General features: G+C 45.7%; 1 protein-coding gene across 16 annotated transcripts in view; it reads right to left on the bottom strand.

The window, feature by feature from the left end:
* Nucleotides 1-23,769, bottom strand: part of KALRN (kalirin RhoGEF kinase) — a 697,103-nt gene that overhangs the window by 150,079 nt on the left and 523,255 nt on the right. For all 16 annotated transcript variants that reach the window (XM_073009778.1, XM_073009779.1, XM_073009785.1 and 13 more), the window contains exon 34: nucleotides 12,616-12,862. In XM_073009778.1, the coding sequence (XP_072865879.1) occupies nucleotides 12,616-12,862 (247 nt within the window). The remainder of the gene's footprint in view (nucleotides 1-12,615; nucleotides 12,863-23,769) is intronic.

Below are 23,769 nucleotides of genomic sequence, written 5' to 3'. Positions count from 1 at the left end.
GGGATTATGCTGGATCATTTTGGTGAGGACAGTGTAATCGTGGGTGTTCTTAAAAGCAGAGAACCTTTCCCACTGTGGCCTAGGGGAAACTACTATGGAAGGAGGATCAGAAAGATGCAACACTGCTAGCTTTGAAGATGGAGAAAGTGTGGTGGCCTCTGGAAGCTGGAAGAGGCAAAGAGGTAAGAAATAGCTTTTCCCTAACAGCCTACAAAAAGGAATGTGGCCCTGATTGCTGAAACTGATTTTACCCCATGGGGACTCTTGTTGCATTTCCAAACCACAGAACTGTACGATAATAAGTTTGTGTTGTTGTTTGAAGCCACCATGTTCATGGTAATTTTTTACAGCAGCAACAGAAAATGAATACATAGGAGATGAAGTCAGAGAATAGGCTCTGGAACAGGTTTGTGGAGCCTCTTTGCAGTCACAGAAAGGACTTCGCTTTAACTCGAAGTGAGACAGGAGACACTGGAACATTTTGAGTGGAGAAGGGCCTTCAGCCTGGGCCACCTCCCTGCAGCTGGGGGCAAGCAACGGCAATTATCTATTCACCCTCCTGTGTACAAAGGTCAGAAGCCAGACTTCCTGCGGCCTAGAGGGCCATGTGGAAAGTAAGGCAAGTGGGCACAATCTCAGAATCAAGATTCTGGCTGGAGTTAGTGGACATGGGGAGAAAACAAGACAACCCAGTCCTACCACAGGGGCAAAGAAGGGGCAGGCTGTTCAGTAACTACCTGTAGGCAGAGGGCTGGTGTTTAGAACGGCAATTAGTAGTAAAAGGAAAGACTTTTCATGCTTGTTTGCAGGGTTTGGGTTAAGGCTGCAGTTTCACCCCCACATAGATCCTCGGTGAGGAGTTCTCAAGGAGCAAGTGACACATGGAAAGCAGTGTGGCGGTGAGAGGAGGGTCTGACCGCTCTGTCCTGCCCAGCAGCATTAGAATCCTGTTGCTGAGAGCTCCTAGAGCTTTGGCCTGCAAGGGCTGCTCCTCAAGGCCTTTGAGGTCCTCCCATCTCTGCCCTTCCCTGAGCAGACAGGATGGGCACATCCCAAGATCGTCCAGACCACTGCCTTGCCTTCTCTTTTCCTCAAGTCACATTCAGTGCATGTCATTCCTGGGTCCCTGTATTCTTCTAGGGGGAAAGTGCTTTCAGCTTAGCTAGCTGTAAGCAAGAAAACTGCACCATCTTTCCTCTGGGGGAACATTCTGTTTGCTAGGGTAACCTCCTCTCCATCATCTTCAGCTTCTTCTCAGAAAGCAGTCAGTGGCAGCCTTTCTTCTCTGGGATCAAATCCTGAGGCTCTCATTTTAGCTCTGAGGTCCATCAGCTGGTTCATGTGGCTCCAAAGGGCATATTCAAGCTTTCCCCTGACTTCCCTTCTGGATGATAAGGGGCATCATTACCATGTAGATGTCACAGATTTATGGTGGGCACCAGCAGGCATGAAAACATACTGTTGAAATTGGCATTTAACATAAGCAAAGTCACAGCAGGCTGGTTACAAAAAGGAAAAATGCAGGATCTCTGCAGAGGGACCCAGAGAGACCAGCTCTTTCCCTGGACACCTGGGTCTTCCTGCTTCAGTTCTACTTGGAGGCAGCACGACACTGAGTTGTATTTAGAGAAGGATGTGGCCTGGCCTGACATGTTCCTATTTGAGGCTTTGATTCTAAGCCCTTTCATGTCCTAAATAGTATTAGATGGATGTGGCCACAGGCAGGACATCTCAACCAGAACAAAGTAGGCCTGAGGCAGTTTTCAAGAAACTCCTCTCATATACACCCAACACTCACAGTGTCAGCACAACTCCCATCACACAGGTCAGCCCATCTCCATAATGTGGTCCAAATGTTACCTTCAAGTACCACAGAATTAATGACAGAGAATAGCTCATGGAGAGGTGCCAGAGGTATAAGCCGAGGAAAAACTTGAATTTTTAGCTCAAATATATCAGATATTATCTCAATCCTCTGGGTTAAAGTCAAAAGAAAGTTATGAGAGGAATAAGCCATTATTTCTTCGGAAATCACAGAACCAGATGGATCTGCTGTTGGTGGACTGTGGAAAGGACCCAGGGTAGGTTAGGAATAGAGACAGAGGGAAGGGAGCTGGTGCAGAAAGGAGGTTATGCTGGGGCCTCTGAAAACCTATGGAGGTGCAGTGGCTCACACTTGTAGTCCCAGCTACTTGGGGGTTGCTGAGGCAGAAGGATCACTTGAGCCTGGGAGGTCAAGGCTGCAGTGAGCCCTGATCATGCCACTGAACTTCAGCCTGGGCGATAAAGTGAGACCCTGTCCGGGAAAAAAAAAGAAAAAAAGAAAACCAATGGAAACTAGAAAGAGAACCCTGACCCCTTGAACAATCCTGGGGAGGATTCAGGCTGGAAACACCCTGTACGTAGCCCTCTAGAGGTATCAGCACTTAGACAAAGAGCAGGCAGGGAACTTCACATTTTGACCACCTTTGATAAGGCATAACTGGGCTGGAGAGTCTACCTTGTTGGAGTTTAAGTGCTATTCATCAATTTCTCAGATTTTTTTAAAATTAGAATTTTTAGAAATGGAGTCGTGCTCCATTGCCTAGGCTGGAGTACAGTTGTGCAATCATAGCTCACTGCAGCATTGAACTCAAGCCATCCTCTCTCCCGTCCCAGGCAGCTAGGACCACAGGTGTGTGATCACATCGGCTTATTTCATAGATTCTAAGTGTCTTATCCAAGGTCATCACTTAGCCAGTGGCCAGGATTCAGACTCAGGTCTTCCACCCCAAGACATTTTTTTGGAGATAGGGGGTCTCGCTCTGTTGCCCAGGCTGGAGTGCAATGGCTCAATCACAGCTCACTGCAGGCTTGACCTCCTGGGCTCAAGTGATTCTCTTACCTCAACCCTCCAAGTAGCTGGGGCTACAGGCACTCACTACCATGCCTGGCTTTTTAAAAAAATTTTCCTAGAGACAGGGTCTCACTCTGTTACCCAGGCTGGTCTGGAACTCCTGGGCTCAAGTTGTTCTCCTGCCTCAACCTCTGAAAGTGTTGGAATTACAGACAGACCATCTTTTTATAGTCTACTGCATGCTGAGGTAAAGACACAGAAAACTTTTGTTTTATCCTAAACAATCAGCCTGTGCACATAATAATAAAACCAACTTCACAGTTTAAAAATCACTTTTACTTAACATTTCCACCCTTGAGTCTCCCAGCAACTCTGTTACATAGGCATTTTTATCTGCTTCCTTTTGCATAAATGTGGAAGCTAAACCCAGGAAGATTAAGTGACTTTTTACTCAAAGTAAGTGGCTTCTCATTCCATACCCTGTCCTCTTCCCAGCCCATCTGATTCCCTGAGAACCAAATTCTCTTCTGTTTTCAAAGATTGCCAGTACCCTTTTAAGGAAAAAACAGTAGATTACAATACATTAGGTTGGGCCATTTGGAATTGAAATTGCTGACATTCAACCTGTTTTTTTGTTTGTTTGTTTGTTTTGTTTTGTTTTGTTTGGAGATAGGGTCTTGCTTTGTCACCCAGACTGGAGTGCAGTGGCACAATCTAGGCTCACTGCAACCTCTGCCTCCCTTCCCACTGCAGCCCTTCCCCCACCCCTACCCCCAGCAGCTGGGACCACAGGTGCATGCCACCATGCCCAGCTAATTTTTTTTGTATTTTTGGTAGAGATGGGGTTTCATCATGTTGCCCAGTCTGGTCTAGAACTCCTGAGCTCAAGTGATCCACCTGCCTTGGCCTCCCAAAGTGCTGGGGTTAAAGATGTGAGCCACTGCACCCAGTCTCAACCATTTTTTACTACAAAAAGGGAGATTTCATGTACCCCAAACTAAAACATTGGACCTCAAAATGAAGATATTTATGCTATGCTTATATTCATCAAAAATGAGATACTTTGGCTGGGCACAGTGGTTCACACCTGTAATCCCAGCACTTTGGAAGGCCAAGGCAGGCAGATTGCTTGAGCTCAGGAGTTCAAGACCAGCCTGAGCAACGTGGTGAAACCTCATCTCTACAAAAAAATACAAAAATTAGCTAGGGATGGTGGCAAGAGCCTGTAGTCCCAGCTACTTGCCACTGCACTCCAGCCTGGGCAACAAGGTGAGACCCTGTCTCCAAAATAAAAAATAAAATACACACAGGATACTTTGGTTAATCCCTTTAGATTAACAAAGGTAATTACCTGATGCGGAGAGAAAAAAAAAAACCCCACATTTTTAGAAGTGGAAAGGATCCTAGAGGTAATTCAGAAGACATGAATAAAAGGTAATATAAATGCTACTTTAGAACAAATAGCAATATGAATGACTGTAGGGAATAACTAGGAAAAAAGGCCAGCCTGTAGAGAGTCTCAGAGTGGAAGGCACTTGCCTGTAAGCTCTATGCCCAGAGAGGACAACAGATCAGGTGTCTGTGAGTGAGAAACCAGGGGATACCCAAAGTTCAAGGGAAAGGATGGACTCTGAAGTCCTCAAATCCAAGGATGTCGGAAAGGACTATTAATCCATAAACACAAACAATCACTTTAAACAAGTCAGGATTATTTAATTTAATTAAAAACATTTTGTTCTGCTCTAAGCATTTAATAAAAGGATTTATGGAGAAATTGCTAGCTCTTATAGCTTCAGAAAGAAGTGTTTAACATTTTATCTGCAAATTGTATTACTTCTAGATACAGATCAGAAGGAGAGGGAGAATAAGAATTAGCACTGGTGGATTTACACTGGGGGCTCGGACGGGGGAGAATAGAAGGAGACGTGGGTAGAAAGTATTTGGATTTCACTGCTATATATGAGGAATATTCTAACCCTTAGAATTACACTAAAATCCAACAGGCTTTCTCTAAAAGTAATAAGCTCCCAGTCCCTAGAAGTGCTCAAGTAACGCATAGCTGACCACTTGTCAAGGACACTGTGGAAGGGGTTTCTTGTATTAGGAAAGAAAGTGAGCTAGAACACCTTCCACCTGTTTCTCAATTCTAAGATCCCAGGAGCCAAAAGAAGCCAATGTTCTGGAGTGAAATTAAATCTAATCAAGAACCAGTTTTATCCAGTTATAAAAAGAGAACGTATCAACTCTAACTTTTTATAATTCTGAAAAATGTCAAGGAGCTCCTTTTAGAATCTTCTATCTTTAAACACACTTTTCTTCAAAAAGTATCAGTACTCAAATAAATTACAACATTTCTTATTCAAATGCATTATTTTTGGGTTTCAGCTATTCTTACCCAACAGTATTAGAATTTTTAAAAACACCGTACCACACCTTTTCATTGCAAACATACTGTAATTTAGCTATGCTAATATAAAGGAAAATGTTGTGGGCTAGTATGGAAACCTGTTCTCACCCTCATTGATCATACTCCCATGTATACTTTTGATTCTGTGAGGAAGTGAGTTCTGAATCTCAAAGGACTACCTCACATCTAGTCAATTACAGGTACAATCCCATACAAATGAAGAGGATTGAAGGATCGTATTTTGCCTCATGAAAAAAATTGAGGTATATGTTAACAAAGCACCCATACGTTATGTTAACAAAGCACCATCCTGCAATTGAGGATTGTAGGATGAGGTAAATCAGCAAACTGCAATTTATAACATGTCACTTCATACCTGAAAGGAAATGTTTAGGGAATATTCATCCTCCAATTATTTTTTTAGCCTCCCATAGTGAAGCCATGTTAGGGATTATGCAATAAATGAAAAACCTGAGGGTAGGGCTCCTAATGCAGAATTATACTGAAAAGTAAGAGGTAGAGAGAGACCTTTGGAGGACTCTCCTGGTAGGTAGAGGAGACTGAACTTTTTGGCATTTTGGCTCCTGGCGGCAGAAAGTGCAGGGAACTTCCATCCTGCAGACAATCTGTTGAACAGGCTGGACCAGCACCAGGGGTTGGCAGGCCGCTATCAGAGCCGGACTAAACTCAGCCTGCTGTCCAGAGTGCTCCTTGGAGTCATTCTGCCCCAGCTGAGGACATCAGAATCTTACTAGTTGGCAAAGCACCCACAGGACAAAATCTGTCCCTGACTGCTGCCACTCCTCCTAGAGAGTGGGGCATTTGGGGCCAGAGGTGAGAGGGAGAGTGGAAAGGTGGGTATGTGTAACTATAATGGGGTTGATGCTCTTTAGATTCAGCTAGACTGGCTAACAAAGGGAGCCAAGTCAGATGGGAGAATAAACTAAAGTGCCTGTCTCAAGGCTTTCAGACTTGGGAGGGTGTAGAACACAGTGGTAAAGTGAGACCTTGGGAAATGGACAGGCATGGGTTCAAATTTAGGCCCACTGCTTGTCAGCTATGTGACTTTCAGCATGTCACCTAATCTCTTTAAGACTCAGTGTCTTTATCTGAGGGATGAGGAAAATATTATTGTTATTAGCATTAAAGCAACCCAGAACCTGGCCCATGGTAAAGCTCAATAAGTGTTAGGTGTTTTTGTGAGTTGGTGACACACTTAACACAAGTGGACAGTATCAAACTTGCCCAACATTCTCAGGCTGTTGGTGGTAATTGCCCTCAGAGCCCAAGTTTTCTCCATGGTTCTCCACCACCTTCCACAGCATGCGGAAGCTGTTCCTGAGGCCAGGTAGGTGGTAACAGTAGAAATCATCAGGAGGCCCCCAGGGAGAGGACTCCTCATGAACAAGCCAGGGGTGCCATGGGCCACTGCGTCTCTCCTCTAGGGCATCTGCTTCTGAGGCTCACGGGGGAAGCCTTGGGCTTGGTTTCATAAGCGGAGAGGTATTTCCTTACAGCTTCTCCAGACCCTCAGCCCCAGCCAGGGAAGAAAGTGCACAGGAAAAGGAACACAGGTGTCCTGTACAGCCAGGTACAGAAGAACCTAGACTGGTTTTTGGAGCCTGGGGCAGAAGTACCCAGGACCAATACTTTTTAAAAAGCCATTCTTGCCATTTTTAAGTGTACAGTTCAGTGGCATTAGGTCCATTCACATTGTCATGCAACCATCATCGCCATCTGTCTCCAGAACATTTTTCATCTTGCAAAACTGAAACTCTGTACCCAACAGGCACTAATTCCCCATTCCCTCCAGCCCCTGGCAATCATCATGCTTTCTACATCTAAAAAGTTGACGACTCAAGGTATTTCATTTAAATGGAATCATATAGTATGTGTCCTTTTGTGTCTGGCTTATTTCGCTTATCCTAATATCCTCAAGGTTCATTCATGTTGTGGTATGTGTTAGAATTTCCTAACTTTCTAAGGCTGAATAGTATCCCATTGTATGTATATATTCCATTCACCTGTGGCTGGACACTGGGGTTGCTTTCACCTTTGGACTATTGTGAATAATGCTGCTATAAGCATGGGTGTACAAATTTCTGTTTGTGTCCTTGCTTTCAATTCTTTTGGATATATACTCAGATGTTGGATTGCTAGAATGATATGATATGATAACCTTATTTTTACTTTTTTGAGGAATCCCATACTGTTTTGCATGGCAGTTGTACCATTTTGCATTCCCACCAGCAGTGTACAAGGGTTCCAATTTCTCCACGTCCCCATCAACACCTGTTATTTTCTGTGTGTGCACATTTTAAACAGTAGCCATCCTTTGCAGTGGCAAGTCATTGTTTTTTTATTTTTCTAGCAATAATTAGTGATGTTGAATATCTTTTCATGTACTTATCCATCACTGCTATATCTTCCTGGGATAAATTTCTGTTTAAGTCCTTTGCCCATTTTTAAATGTAGTTTTTTGTTGTTGTTGTTGTTGTTGAGTTGCAGAAGTTCTTTATATAATCTGGATATTAACCCTCAACCCTTCTAATACATCTTTAAGTATCTCCTAAGCCTGACACCCTGGGCATCCCGAGTCCACAAAGCAGTGGTTCTCAACCATAAGGGAACATCAGAATCACTAAGTTTGTTCTTCTTTTTTTTCCCCTGAGATAGGGTCTTGCTCTTTTGCCCAGGCTGGAGTGCAGTGGCATGAACACAGCTCACTATAGCCTTGAACCCTCAGCCTCAAACAATCCTCCCATCTCAGCCTCCTGACTAGCTGGGACTACAGGTGCATGCCACTATGCCCAGCTAATTTTTTTCTTTTTTTTCCATGAAGGAGCTTAAAAATACACTGATGCCCAGGTCCTTGGCAGCTGGATTAATTGTTCTGGGGTGGGTATGAGGCACCAGTATCTTTAGAAACCTCCTCCAGGTGGTTTCCAAGGTGCATCCAGAGTTGGAAACCACTGCTACAAAGGCTTGCCTCTTGGGAGGTGCTGCCCTCCACCACCTGCTGCTGTGAAAGTGAGAGGGGACTGTGGCAAGGCAGGACTAGGGCTGGAGGGCCCAGTCCCAGTGAGAAGCCCTAAGATGTCAGGGTGGCAGTAAAGTAGCAGGAAAGGCAGCCCCACCCCAATTCTGTCACACAGCCCCACTCGTTTTCACCAACCCCATCAGGAATGACACCAAGACATATTAGGAGGAAATAACCAACCACTGCTCCCACAGAAGGCAGAGGAGGGAAGAGCAGAGAGGAGCCCTAGCACTACCCAGAAGCCCAACAGGTGTTGGGAGCCCTGGTCTGCGCCAGCTCGGCCACAGACTCCCTGTGGCTTTCGGGAGGTCACCTTGCTTTCCTGAGCCTGAGTGTTCCCCTGGAAGAGAGGAGACCAGGCTAGTGCAGTGGTTCTCAACCCTGACTGCACCTTAGATTCACCTACGGAACACTTAAAAATACTGACCCCTCAGACCCATCCAGAGATTCTGATTCCATTTGTTCTAGGTGGGGTCTGGGCACTGCCATTTGGAAAAGCTCACAGATGATTCTTAGGTGCAGCCAGCGTTGAGAACCCTGTTCTAGTGGATCATCAAGAACCATCCTGTGGTTCTCTTGCCCCCATAGCTGGGGTGATGGTCATGGCCTGAGCACTCACGAGGTACTTAGCCATCACACATAGTCCGTTTCACACAGCCTGTGAGAGTGCTGACTTGGTGCTCTCTGCAAATGCTAAGAGGATCAGTTCTCTTATAGGAATTGAAGAGGAATTGATTCCAACCTCCTGACACCAGATGAGACCATTCTGTCCTATTCCACAACCCCCAGAGGAACATTTTATTCTCAATCTAGTTGTGCATAACTTATAAGGTAAAGCACCCACTGGAGACAAATTACTGCTGAGAGAAGAAAAGGCGCTTTGCCAGCAGGCAGCCGGCTGGAATAAGAGAAGGAACAGCTTATTGGGTCTTAGCTAAGGCCAACATTCTGGGCAGACCCCAGAGAGAGAGGGAAAGGGTTTTGAGGCTGGGCCATGTGCATGACTGCACGTACTTTCAAATGGGGTCTAGTTAAGGGCATAAGGAATGCTCCACGGAGAATGCAGTTAGGTCCTTTTCTTTTTTCTTTTTTCTTTTTTTTTTTTTTTTTTTTTGAGACAGGGTTTTACTCTGTCACCCAGGCTGCAGCACAGTGGTGTGATCATGGTTCACTGCAGCCTCAGCCGCCTGGGATCAGGTGATCCTCCCACCTCAGCCTCCCGAGTAGCTGGGACTATATAGGTGCACACCACCCACCTGGCTAATTTTTAAGGTTTTTGTAGAGACAGGGTTTCACCATGTTGCCCAGGCTGGTCTCAAACTCCAGAGCCTGAGCAATCCACCTGCTTCAGTCTCCCAAAGTGCTGGGATTATAGGAGTTAGCCACCGCACCTGGCCGACTTAGGTCCTTGACTACCGGGAGTTGAGGACCTCTGTATTCAGAGCTCACATGAGTGAGAAGATAGTAAGACCTCACAGGTTGCCATTTGAAGGCTCAGCATAACTGGCCTAACCTAGGGGAAACAGGAACCAACCTGGAAATGAAAAGAGCTAGGGAAATGGGTGATAGGCACTGCTGGTACCTTTAAGAAGCTATGCTGGTTGGCAGAGTTAACTGGAAAGTTCTATGACAGCCTCCCTCCCAGTTTTGTCTCTTGCCTCTATTTTCCATTCCTGGTCTGCAGCTCCTATTTTTAGTTAAATCTCCACTAATCTGTCCTATAGTAGAGAGAACCCCCAGTCCTGTGCAGTTCTTACCCTGAATGCTTCCACCTCCTGCCTCGGGATCACAGATTGACTCTGACACTGCTCTCTGATTTTCCACCTTGGGTTTGCTCCTGCCAAGTTGCACATGTGGCAGCCCCAGCAGGGAGGGAGTGCACATTTCACCCAGCCTTGGGCTAGGAGGCCAGGTCTAGGTCAGGAAGTCTCATCTTCCCTTGAAGCTGAGTCCCTCCTGATGAAAACGACCCACACTTGGGGATCCAAGGAACGTTAGCCTTTTGCCGCAAATGAATTGCTGTGCTTGGTTTCTTCTCTGCAGATGGGTCTCTCAGCTGGACTTGTGGGAGTGTGTAGTTATTTTGCTGGATAATCTATGGCAAATAATATAATAGCAAAAACTTATCATGACAACTAAGGTGCATTGAATGCCAGGCACTGATGTGTTTTGTCTCCGTTACCTCATTTTACCCTCACAATAATTTACCTTCTGTGTACCCTGTTCTCTTGGTTAGACCTCAAGTGGAACCAGATTCCTCAGTTTCCTTGATTTTCCTCTTGTGCCTGCAATTTCAAATTCCCAAACAACTTCCTGACATAGTCCCTCCTTAGTCCTCAGAGGACAGAGGGGAAAGCAGGCAATGAATAAATTGGGAGTGGAGGGCGTGAGGAGAATCAGGGCAGCGATTTTAGCTGACATTTTTCTCCTGGTGGGAAAAACCTGGAAGGCTGGATGCAGCACAAACAATGCAGCCTGCTTCTGCCATCTAGTGGAGGAAAGGAAGTCAGGCTTTGGAGGTAGACCAGATGGCACTCCAGACACCAGAGCGTTTTAAACATGTTCTCAGTTCACAGCAATTATCAGGAAGCCTGCAGCAGGTCTCCATGCTGACCTTCATCCCCATCTTCCTCTCCTAGAAATATCTAGCACAGGTCTGCATAGAAGGCATCTCTGCTGCTGATGATCTGGCCAGTTACAAAAATAAGCCCAGAACTACAGCCTATCTTTGGCTTCCTCAGTGTAAAATGCTTGGCTGCAAGGCCTCTGCCACTTGGACTTCACAAGTCAGTGGATCTCAAACTCAAGTGTGCATCAGAGCCACCTGGAGGGCTTGTTAAAACGCAGACTGTTGGGACCTACCAGTTATGGAGGAGTGGGGGTTCTGATCATTTGTGTTTCTTTCTTCTTTAAAATCAAATGAAAAAAAAACTTTTTTGAGGCAGGACCTTGCTCTGTCACCCAGGCTGGAGTGCAGTGGTGCAAGCATGGTTTACTGCAGTCTTGTCCTCCCAGGCTCAAGTGATCCTCCTACCCCAGCCCCCAACTGAGTAGCTGGGACTACAGGCATGCGCCACCGTGCCTGGCTACATTTTTTTATTTTTGTAGAGATGGAGGTCTCACTATGTTGCCCAGGCTGGTCTTAAACTCCTGGCCTCAAGCCAGCCTCCCAAAGGGTTGGGATTACAGGTGTGAGCCACTGTACCTGGATTTTTCTTTTAACTTTGATTTTTTATTTTTAGAGGTGGGGTCTTGCTGTCAGCCAGGCTGGAGTGCAGCAGTGCAATCATAGCTCACTGCAGCCTCAAACTCCTGGGCTCAACTGATCCTCCTGCCTCACCGTGCCCCGAGTAGTTGGGACTACAAGTGCACACCACCTTGCCCAGCTAATTTTTTTAATTTTTTTTTTTTTTTTTGAGACAGTCTCACTCTGTTGCCCAGGCTGGAGTGCAGTGACACAATCTTGGCTCACTGGAACCTCACTGCAACCTCAGCCTCTCAGGTTCAAGTGATTCTCCTGCCTCAGCCTCCCAAGTTGCTGGGACTAGAGGCGTGTGCCACCTTGCATTTTTAAATTTTTGTAGAGACAGGGTCTCACTATGTTGCCCAGGCTGGCACCTGCATTTCTAACAGGTTCCCAGGGCATGCTGATATTACTAATCCAGAGACCACCCCTAAAGAACCACTGTCATGAGGGGTTTAGTCTCCCTGGCATGAGAAAAAGTGAGTAAACAGGCATGTGAAGGGAACACAGAGCTTACATACAACAAAAGCCAAGGCTAGAATACTTTATCTGTTGAAGGCACATAAAGGAGTCATGGACCTCAAACCCTGGCCGGGCTGAGGGCAGGATCAGATCTGACTCAGCTGTGGCTCCTCCCTGGGTGTGCCTGGTGTCTCCAGGTCAGCATGAGAGTACTTGGTGAGGGGTCAGAGAGCCAGAAGTTGCTGTGGAGGGGAGTGGGTCAGTGGAGAAAGGATGAGTCTAAGCCATATTTGGCCAAAGGTAGAAGAGGACTTTTCCGAATGTAGTGTGATACGATGAGAAAACCGGAAGAGATCTTACACGTTACTTAATTCAACCTTCATTTCTAAGATGAAACTGACTCACGAAGGCTAAATGACCTTCCCAAAGTCACACACAGTTACTTGGTAGCTCTTCCTCTCCAAGTTCCCAACCCATTCACTTCACAATCAGGTCCCAAAGAAACCCCACAGGGTCAAAATGGGTCCACAAGACAGGTTGCTTCCATGGTGGTCTTCAGCTAGAGTCAGGCCAGCAGCGCTCGTGGCCTCCTTGGTCTGTGCCTCCCACCCACTCTGTTCTCCTACCTTTCACCAAGGGGAAGAAGCAGTCCATCTCCACGCTGCTTCGGGAGTGTGAGATGCACAGGGCGCTGCTGGGGACCAGGCCCTCCAGGGGCGGGCTCCGTTCTGTGGTGCGGACCAGACACCAACCAGGCCGCTCGCTGGGCCGCTCCAGCAGCTCCACCGTCTGCCCCACCTGGATGGTCAGCTCGCTGCTGTGGCCCGCACTGAAGTCCTGGAGGACTACTGTCAGCTCACATCCGCCAGAGAGCTTTGGTGGGTGGTGGTGGAGGGAGTAGAACAGGAGGGCAGGAGGAGGAAGGGGGAGAAATATGAGAGGGTTGGTGAGAGGGGACAAAGAATGTGTGAGACCAGAGGTAAGGAGGAAGAGAAGGGGGAAAAGGGGGAAAAATGGTGTTTAGGGCGGAGAGACGGCAGAAGATGAAAAGGAGAGTTGAGAACAGGAAAGAAAACAAGAAAAAAATGTAATTAGCACAGTGCTATATTCAATCACTCAGGTTTCCTAGCTGTAGCCAGTCTGAAGCCTGCCCAGAACCAGGGCTTTGATTCTAATTCCTCTTGCTTCGTTAGAGCTCATTATTCCTTTGCCAAGCTTCAGCTAATTGTGCCATTAAACCCCTTCCCTGTATGCCCCTTTACTCCTTCCAAGGGTTTTACCCTGTGCTCTGTCCCTGCCCTGACTAGGACCCTCAGACTCCTATTGTATGGGCATCTATTCTAACTCACCCCTCCCACTAGACTCTCACTAGATGATAGGGGATAATGGAAGAGACAACCTTCCTTCCTTCTAACCCCTGCAACACCTCCCATCCCCACCTCTTACTGGAGCCGTCAGCCTAAAATTGAGGCTACGAGGACTACAAAAAGAATGAGGCTTCAATTCAAAGGCAGAAGTAAAGCAATGTCTGTCTGGGAGGGGAATAGCCTCCAAGGCTCAGGCACTAGGGACTGGGAGGAAGCATGAGAAGGGAGACAGGCCACTTCTTCCTTAGGAACATACCCCCAGCCCTCACGCTCCATGCCGGCTTCGCTCCACACTGCCTTTTTCCTACTTCACTGATCCTGTTGCAGAACCAATAAAAGGGGTTGACAGGAACAACCCCTACTGCTGAATGCTGGGAGTTCTCACTTTTTCGCCTTGGGGATTTGGCCCCACTTCCCCCCTTTCCTCTGGCGTCATATTTCCATGAGAATCCATTTGGTTATTAGTTTGTCTCATAGAACGAAGTACAGTCTCCCTCTTGGAAGAACAGCTGCACTGAGGGGCAGAGTGACAGGTAGGGAAGGGAAGGAATGAGGAGGATGAGGCCCAGCTTGCTAGCCTGTTATCCTCTAAAGTTCACCCCAAAAGCAGTTTGGAGGCAAAGTCCCTGCACCACCTCCAGGGAACCGACTTCAGTCTGTGCATCTCTGATGTAAGCCTTCAGGGCCCAAATTTTCTGCATCAGTGGCCATATGAATGCACTTGTCCAAATATGTTGTGTAGCCATTTCACACACATTCTGGGAAGCTTCTGCCCAATGGCATACACAGTGAACGTCACAGTGAGTAGAGAATTAACAGTTCCACCAGGACCAAAAGCTCAGCATTCAGGACTGTAAGAAATTTCCAGTAAAGGGACTTCGATTTCAGAGGGGGCTTGAAAAGGTTAAAATAATGCATCAGACTGATGTTGGCAATATGCGTCACCACCAGTCACAGGGCAGGGGGTCTGTGCTAACCACATTCCCACAGGACTGCCATTGGGATCAGATCAGGAAATCTGCAGGACAGAAGGTAGAAGGTGGAAGGAGACAGAAGTGAGTATTTTTCCATTTAACTCTCCTGGTCCCATTAAATGCACAGTCTTCTCTCCCCCACTCTCCTGGTGCTATCCTCCTTAAAAACATCGTATAGAGAAGGATTTTGTGGGATGGAGACCCCTCAAATCTCTAGAGTACTTTTACAGTTAGCAAAACACCTTTACATTAATTATCCACTTGGTCCTCACAATAACCAGGTAGTATTATCATCTCCATCTCATCCATCAGGAAATTCAAGCTCAGAAATGTCAACATCAGCGGTTCGGCACTGAGTGTACACAAAAATCATGTAGAGAGCTTATAAAATGAAGATTCCCTAGCAGTTCCTTCTCTTGCTCCACCCCTCAATCACACATCATGATTCAGTAGGCCTGGGTCAGGGCCTGGGAATGCCTTCCACTGCCCACAGACCGGGTCTCGTTCTGAACCCCAGGCTGGAATGCAGTGGTGCAATCTTGACTCACTGCAGCCTCTACCTCTCTGGCTCAAGTGATCCTCCCACCTCAGCCTGCTGAATGGCTGGGACCATAGGTGTGCACCACCTTACCCAGCTAATTTTTTAATTTTTTTGTAGAGACATGGTCTCACGATGTTTGTCTTGAACTCCTGGGCTCAATTCATCCTCCTGCTTCAGTCTCCCAAAGTGCTGGGATTCAGATCCCAAAGTGCTCTGTAATACATTTCATATTTTGACCAGGGAACACTATACGTGAATAGATATATCACTGAAACACAAGCTCAACTCTGACATTCTATGTTTTTCTCAATTGCTGTTGACATCCCACTAATTTGATTCCACCTCACTAATGGACTATGTAGAATGCCGGCCTAGATGACTGACATTCTTTCTAACTGAGAGATTCTTTATCACTGAGCTTCTGCATCTCAGTGGAGCTGCTCCTCTGTGACAATGCCAGAGGCTCAGGGTTGCTTCTTGAGGCCAAACTCACACATAGCTGGGGATGCAACTTGCAGCCCTTTTAGGGCAACATGGTTGAGTCCAGGGATGAGTGTAGTCCTTTTGCAGACTGTTAGAGCAGAAGGGGCCTGAAACTCTAGTCGCAAACGGCCCAGCATGGCACCCAGATATAAGACCCACTGCCCCCTGGGGCGGGTTACAATCAGACCCATGGGCTGGACAGAAGAGGGTAAAAAGCCAAGCTTGTGTCTCTACAATTCAAGATACAGTTCCTGGCGAGAAGCCTGGATACGCCACTAGATGGCGGTATTTGCCTTCTGTAGACTGCCTAGTCCAGACAAAGGAAGAAGCGGAAACAAGATCAATGGGCAATTTCTTCCATGCTCACACGTTATAGATAACCGGGCTCAAGCTTTACATGCAGCCCAAAAGCCATTATGGTTCAAATACAGGATGAATATCCTGGTTCACTTCACCTCAATGGCTTGATCAAAAAGATTTACTACACTAGGTCCCTACCCCAGCAAGAAGTGAATTCCAAAGAATGGCCAACAAGGGAGGGTGCTGGGGAAATGGTTTGAGGGGTCAGGCAGAGCTGCTCCTGCAACAGTCCCTTCTCATCCTCTCCTCCAGGGAAGCTGTAGGGTGAGATTCTAAGACCAACATTATTCCTGCTCAGAAGATGCTGGGAGCTGAGTAGGCAGCACAGAATCTCAGCATGCATTCAGGTTAGGTTTTTGATTCTTCTCTGATCTTGTACCCCTGCTTCTGGAATCTTCTCTCATCTTATTCCCCTCACTGTATCCTCCCACTCCAGCAGCAAGTCCCCATCTGGCCTTTCATGCCTGAGTCTTGGCCCCCTTCCCGGGAGCTCTCAGATATTTTCTCTGCCTAGTTCCCTAGAACGCCGCCTAAGGCCTGCTAAGCCTTCTTGATGCTAATTGTCTGCCTGGCTTCCCTCCCAAGTGCCTGCTGCTGAGTCACCATCCAACTCCCTGTCCTTACTTTCCCAGTCTCTCTCCTTTCTGGGTCCTCGCCATTCCCAGTGGGGCCTGTTCCGCTGCTGACCAATCCCTGGGTGGACGTGGCCTCCCCACCCTCCACAGTGCTTCCCAGAGGGGCAGAAGGAGCTCCTCCTATCCTCACTTTCCTTCGGCTCCGCAGTGATAGCTGTGTTGGCTTCTTTCCAGCATGGACTTCTATATACATAGGGGACATTTCGTAACCACTCTTTGTAACTCCATCTGCATTTTCAAAGTTCTCACTCACATTCACCAGAAATGATCACTTTCATTTATGTCTATTTTTACATGATTAATATTTGGAGATTAACTGAACCTCCTTCTTGTATAAACTGTGTGAGCTAGATTGTCCCTGTGAGTTTCCCTATGTTATGGAAAAGACACAGTTATTCCCTGATGGTTTCCCAATGGCATCCAGAGAGTGAGGACGGGACCCCTGAAGAATTCTCCTGTTGTCATTTCAGAGCTTCCATTTGTGCACCTCTGTGTCTCTGCTCCATTCTCCAAAGCAGCAGAGCCTCATTTAGGGCATGGGCTCTGCAGCTTCTCACCAGCTGTGTGACCAGGAGCAAGTTACTTCACCTCTTTGTCTCAATGTCTTCATCTGTCAAATGGGGATAATGACAGTACCTACTTCATAGCTTGTTGTAAAGATTAAATGAGATAATATTAAAGCACCTAGGATAGTGCCTTAAGCAGAGTGAGCTAAGTGATTGTCGAAAAAATAAGTTCTGGGCCAGGTGCAGTGGCTCGTGCTTGTAATCCCAGCATTTTGGGAGGCCAAGTGGGGTGGATCACTTGAGGTCAGGAGTTCCAGATCAACCTGGCCAACATGGTGAAAGCCTGTCTCTACTAAAATTACAAAAAATTAGCCGGGTGCAGTGGGGCATGCCTGTAGTCCCAGCTACTTGGGAGGCCGAGGCAGGAGAACCACGCAAACCTGGAAGTAGAGGTTGCAGTGAGCCGAGATCATGCCACTGCACTCCAGCCTGGGTGTCACTGTGAGACTCCATCTCAAAAAAAAAAGTTCTGGAGGTATTAGTGAATTATTATTTAAATTTGGGAGGAAAGGAGTACAGAAGAAATTTTAAACATCAATTTTGATGGCATGTTGTTTGGTAACAGACTGTATCAACTGTATACATGCACATACATTATTATGTAAATGAATCTTTTTTTTTTTTTTTCTTAAAGTCATCTTCATGGAGTTTTGCCCTAACTAGAAGAACTGACCCTGAGGCTCACTAGGGAAGGTGACTCAGACCTCCCTCAGATCAGCACATACTTTTCCTGTTATAATAAAAACAAAGGAATGGTGGGACCAAGGATTCCCTTATGCAAAATGAGGATTCACTCTTGCCTCTTCATTCCACATTGCTTTCCAGGAAGCATCCCTGTGAAGAAACCCCCTTACCCCAAAGTCTGATACCTGCCCTCAATATTTGCCAAATGAGCCTTCTGGTAACTGTGAATACTGACTTCTGACACTGCTTTGCAGAGCACTTGGATCTGATACTCTTGACAGAGGGGGAGCTGTGCCCAAGAGCGCCCATCAGATAAGTCTGACCTCCTCCTCCTCGCCTGGCTGCCTGCCCGCCCGCCAACTTCTTCCATCTGATCATCTGATTCCTCCACAACTCTTAGCCAGCCCGAGGCACCAAGTTCACATAAATTAACATCTACATATGAACAGCCTCACAGGCGGCCAGAGCTGGCTGGCAAAAAATATAAAGCTGGAGCATATCTACTTGGCACGGTTTCAAGGGCACCGTGAGGTCCTGCCAACTCCTGTGCAAAAACTGTCTTTCTCTCCTCCCCCTAACACTCCCTGCACCTGTTGCTAATGCCTGGCATTTCTTCATCAGAAAGTGATTTCATCTAATTAGGTAATGTCCCTTACCATGAAACACCTCAAACCAGAGTATAATGATTCCTTTCTAAATGCAAAAAGATGAGATGTACCACACGAGTTACTTTAAGCACAAAAATGCTCATAATAGCATTTTTTCAAATGAGGAAAATTTTACAACAATAACATCACCCCCCTCCGATATTAAAATATAAAAATCTAACCAGTGGGAAGTGGGTGAGGGTTAAAAAGTTACCTATTGGGTACCATGCTCACTATCTGGGTGACAGGCTCATTTGTACCCAAAACCTCAGCATCACACAATATACCTAGGTGACAAAACTGCATGTGTAACCCTTGAATCTAACATGGAAGTTGAAATTATTTAAAAAACCTAACAGGAAGGGAATTAAAAACCTAACAGGAAGGGAATTACTCACTGAGTGAGTAATTATGCAGCCATTAGATTATTTATAAAACTTTGTAATAGCTTAAAGACTACTTATATAAAGTAAAAAAAAAATTTTAAAGGACAAGATGCACAGTTGTATATATAACTGTGTGAACATCATCAACAACTTAGCAACCCTATTCATAGGAAACAAACAGAAAGAAAACTGGTGGAAATGTTAACACTGGTATTGTTGGGTGGTGCACTCTGGGTAATTTTCCCTCTGGCTTTCTAATCTCCAGTATTGCCCAGTGTTTCTCACATAAGTGCTGTTTTATAATGAAAGTAATGATAACATCAACAATAACAACCTCTAAAACAAATCAACAAAGGTAATGGGAAAAATGCAAATATTTCAAGGAGGCATAATGCTTTGAGGGGAAAAATGGGGCAGTGATGGACAGTTTCCAGTTTTGCTCTAGAAGCTTCAGGAAAGCCCCAAATTGCTGATGATGCTTTAGCATAGCTGCTTCAAATCCTTCCTCTACTAAACCTCTGTCCCCGCCCTGCTATAAAACTCTGAAGGGCTCTCCAGAAACTAGGTTCCTTTAAAAGAGCTTAGTGCTGTGCTTTTATCTTGAATTGATTATAATTTTTTAAGTAAATGTGTAAAGCAATGTCTGGGCATTTAGGAACATTGTCGTGGAGCTCTGGGATTACATCGATTTGTATGTTGGAAGTCCATGGAGCTGCCAGGTCCAATTAAGACGCTAAAGCTTACAATTTACTTTATTTTTGCTCGCTGGAACTATGGCTTCTACTAACTGCAACTGAAGGAGCTATTTGGTTTAGCTGTTTCCCATGGTGCGTAAATGAGCACCGTGGTCTCCTGGTCTTGTAGGTCTTGTGAACTGCATGGTAATTAATAGTGGGAAGAATGCAGGAGTGGGAATCAGGAGGCCTTGGTGCTGGTGCAGGTTTTATCCATGTATGACACTCAGCAAGCCCCTTCCCTTCTTCATACCTAAATTTCCTCATATTTAAGATGAGGAAATTGTACTCCAGGGCCACTTCCAGTTTTAATAATTGATAAATAGAGTAGTTTCTCTATTGACTCTCTGACACAGTGCGATTGAATTTTCTTGAGCACTTACCATTAATGTGTTGCCTTGTTTACTTAAATTATGTGTTACTCTTATCTGATGTAAGATCCAGAAGAGCAGAGCATTTTGTCTTGCTCATGGTCATATCTCTTGAGTTTAGAGCAATGCCTGGCATACAGTAGGTGATAAATATCTGTTGAATGTGCGAGTGAATAAATTCTATGAATTATTGCCTGATATATAACTGAGATGCCTAGGTACATTGTCTGAGAGTTCTCTCCCATTGGCTGCCCACCTATTCCTATTAGTGTCTTGCAGATAACTGTTAATTTTTTTTTCTGAGCCCCTTTCAACCAAATTTATCTTGCCCTTTAATCATGTGGCTATATCTCCATGAATTCCTAAACCTGACAAAAACAACATAAGGTGTTAGTGAGAGGAGACATAAATCCACAAGAACAAAGAGAATGGGAGGTAGTGAATAAGATAACTTATTTATTTATTTACTTATGTATTTATTTTTGAGATGGAGTCTCGCTCTGTCGCCCAGGCTGGAGTGCAGTGGCACGATCTCAGCTCACTGCAAGCTCCGCCTCCCAGGTTCATGCCATTCTCCTGCCCGGCCGAGAACTTTTTTTTTCTTTAATGACAGAAAGCAGATGCAAGAATGATACTGACTTGGTAGAATGAGAAGACGAGATTCAAGTTCCTGCCAGTTATCTCTGCCCAACCCTCAGAAAGGTCCAGGGAGTGGAAGCACCGGACGGCACTGAGGGTGGAACTACAGGTGGGGCTAAAACAGGAATATGGGACCCCTAGATCCCTCTTCTATCCTATGTGCACTTTCCTGAAAAATGAAATGCAGTGAAGGCTTAAATGTAGAATGGAGAGATGGCTAGTATCCTTGTCCCTCTTGGATCCCAGAATGCTAGCAGCCACATATAACATGTTAGGGAGATTTTAGAACCATTCATGGGAGAAACCAAAAGATGTACAGATACTCAAGTACTGGCCTTTAGAGATCCCTCTCTGCTCCCAAAACCTCCAGTGCCCTGCCAGATCACTTCACAGTGAGAACTTTAAGTCAACAAGTTCCTTTCTTTACACAGAATATCGAGTCAGCCTTTGTGCCTCAGTCATAAATGTGAATATTCAGCTATAGATTACCAGACTTTTCAGAAAAACCCCCCTAACAGAGACCAAAATAAATAAACAGAAAAAGGACCAGGAACTTGGAGGAAACAAAATGCAAGCAGGACAATCAAACATCAGTAACATGACAAAATCCTCAGAAAGATAAGAGAGGATATTGTATCCATGAAAAAAGAACAAGCTGTTACATAAAGGGAAAAAGTTGTAGAATGAGAAAGAGCTCTCAGAAGTTAAAAATACTATGGCCAAATTGAAACATTTCATAGATGAGTTGCAAGATAATGTCAAGGAAATTTTCCAGAAAATGGAACAACAACACTGAAAAAGGAGAATGTAATCTGAGGGCCTTTGGTCAAGTTGAGCATGTAGCCTACTAAAAACCCCAACTTAATTCACAGGGGCTTCTCAAACCTCCACCTCCCAAGTCAAGTGGTTCTCTTGCCTCTGCCTCCCAAGTAGCTGGAATTACAGGCGCGTGCTACCAAACCTGGCTAATTTTAGTATTTTTAGTAGAGATGGGGTTTCGCCATGTTACCCAGGAGGCATTGGTGCTGGTGCAGGTTACCCAGGCTGGTCTCGAACTCCTGGGCTGAAGTGATCCTCCCGCCTTGGCCTCCCAAAGGGCTGGAATTACAGGCATGAGCCACGGTGCCTGGCCTCTGTCTGTTCTTTATCTCTGTACTCCCTGTACTCCCTGTCTAGGCTTCAGAGAACATCTGGACTAGACACTGACTCAAGTTTGGGTGAGAAGGGCAGAGCCATCCTCTCCTCAGGGAAAGAAGAGGCAGTAGTAGCAACTGGTATTTATCCTCCCTTCTATCTTCACCTCATTGCCCCTGGGGAACCCACACAAGCTGTCAATAGAGATGCAGCTAGGAGGATTAACCCCCTGGCAATGAACTTTGCCTCTGCAAAACTGCCCCTCAGCCTGGAGGTAACTGTCCAACTGTCCTGTCTACAGGGAAGCATCTCCTGGCTCCTTCTGCCTAACTGAGGCTGTCTATATTGCTGTTTTGATTGTGCTTGTGCAGGAAGGCATTTCCTGCAACACACCCTATAGCTTCGGAAGGAGAAAAGAGCTCATAGACATGATTCTGAAAATCCCAAGGCTACCTGCAGAAGAGGGAGGAGAGGTGGCTGCGTGAAACCTGACATAAAAAAGAGCAACTCATGGTTAGAGAGAGATAAGAAGTTATGGGCTTCTCTGAAAGTCCCAGGCATTCCTGCAAATTGTCTACTGTGTGGACTGTGCAACACTGGAAAATTGAACTTCAGAGGAAACCAGGCCAAAGACCAGAGACGATTTTCACGGAAGTGCAAAATGTCATCAAACCTCAATTATTCAGATGTGGGTAACCATTTCCCTTTCTATGGATTACTGGGTCTGGAGCTAGACTGCTTAGGTATGAATCTGTCTCCATCGCTACTAACTGTATTATCTGGAGCAAGTTAATTAGTCTTTCTTTGGCTCATTTTCCTTATCTGTAAAGTAGGAATCATATTAATTCCTGCCATATAGAGTTGTTGGAAGGATTACATTAACACAGGTAAACCATGACGTGCATTACATGCTTAATAAATGTTATCTATTGTTTATCCAGTAATCATAACTTGGCATGCACTCGAGATGTGTTTTCTTGCACTGATATCTTGTGTCGAGGGAGTAGAAATCCATTTCCAGGGCTGGGTGCAGTGGTTCATGCCTATAATCCTAGCATGTCAGATCACCTGAGGTCAGAAGTTCAAGACCAGCCTGGTCAACATGGTGAAACCCTGTCTCTACCAAAAATACAAAAATTAGCCAGGCGTGGTGGCACGCGCCTGTAATCCCAGCTACTCAGGAGGCTGAGGCAGGATAATCACTTGAACCTGGGAGGCGGAGGTTGCAGTGAGCAGAGATTGCAGCATTGCACTCCAGCCTGGGTGACAAGAATGAGACTCCATCTCAAAAAACAAACAAACAAAGAGAAATCAATTTTCAAAGTCATAATGACATATATTGAGATAATCTGGCAGACTAGAAAGAAAAAAAAAAGTAAACTATTCCCAAACCCAGGGTTCAAAGATTTAGTACCCTAAATTTAGGCTAATTTCCCTTTGTAGGGCCATGGATGTGACCTTCTGCTCTTCCTATACTGGGCATCCTAGAGAAACAACAGACTGGAATCAGACTGGGGAAGAGAATTCTTGGAACTGGTTGCCAAATCAGGGTAGATAACACACATTTATTTACACTGTGGTTGTAGGGTGGAGGTTAAGGTATCCAGTCACACATAGAAACCTGGCAAAGTAATTCCTGGAAAGAGGCCAAGCTCTCCTCTGGTTGACCAGGAAACTCTGATTGCTCTAATTATTGTTAGGTAATCTGCAGACAGGCAGCCTGTCTTCCAGGACTGGAGATGGGAAGAGGGCACAGGCGGAGCACCTGAGAGGGGAACAACCTGCCTCTGTAAGGGGTCTGGCTGGGAGCAGAGTGCCTTACAGATTGATGTTCAGAAGAAAGAGTACATTCTAAATGCTTTGATTCAGAAAGCAAATACTCCTGGTCCCTGTCTCTCAGGCCAGAAGAAATGTCAGCAGACATCTTGTTAATTTTTCATCTTCAGGCAGACTAAGATAATAATTAACAGCTGTATGGCCCTTTATAGTTTATAAACTCTTTCATAGACATCATCTGACCCTCACAGATCTCATAAGGTTGGCATTATCATCTGATTTTATAGATGAGGAAATTGAGGCTCAGAGAGGTGAAATGACTAGCTAAAGATTGCATCCTAATAACTAACTGCAAAGGCAGGACTCCAAGCCTAGTGAGTCCAGCCTCCTCATCCATGCACTTATTCTTCTGGGTCAGCTGCTAAGCTCCACCAGCATGAGGCCATCTCCAGCTGTGCTGGCACCACCCCAGATCCAACACAT

Source organism: Chlorocebus sabaeus, chromosome 22, assembly GCF_047675955.1.
Source record: "Chlorocebus sabaeus isolate Y175 chromosome 22, mChlSab1.0.hap1, whole genome shotgun sequence".
NCBI classification, from domain to species: domain Eukaryota; kingdom Metazoa; phylum Chordata; class Mammalia; order Primates; family Cercopithecidae; genus Chlorocebus; species Chlorocebus sabaeus.
The sequence above is the reverse complement of the archived record's forward strand: the minus strand, read 5'-3'. Positions and strand labels throughout refer to the sequence as shown.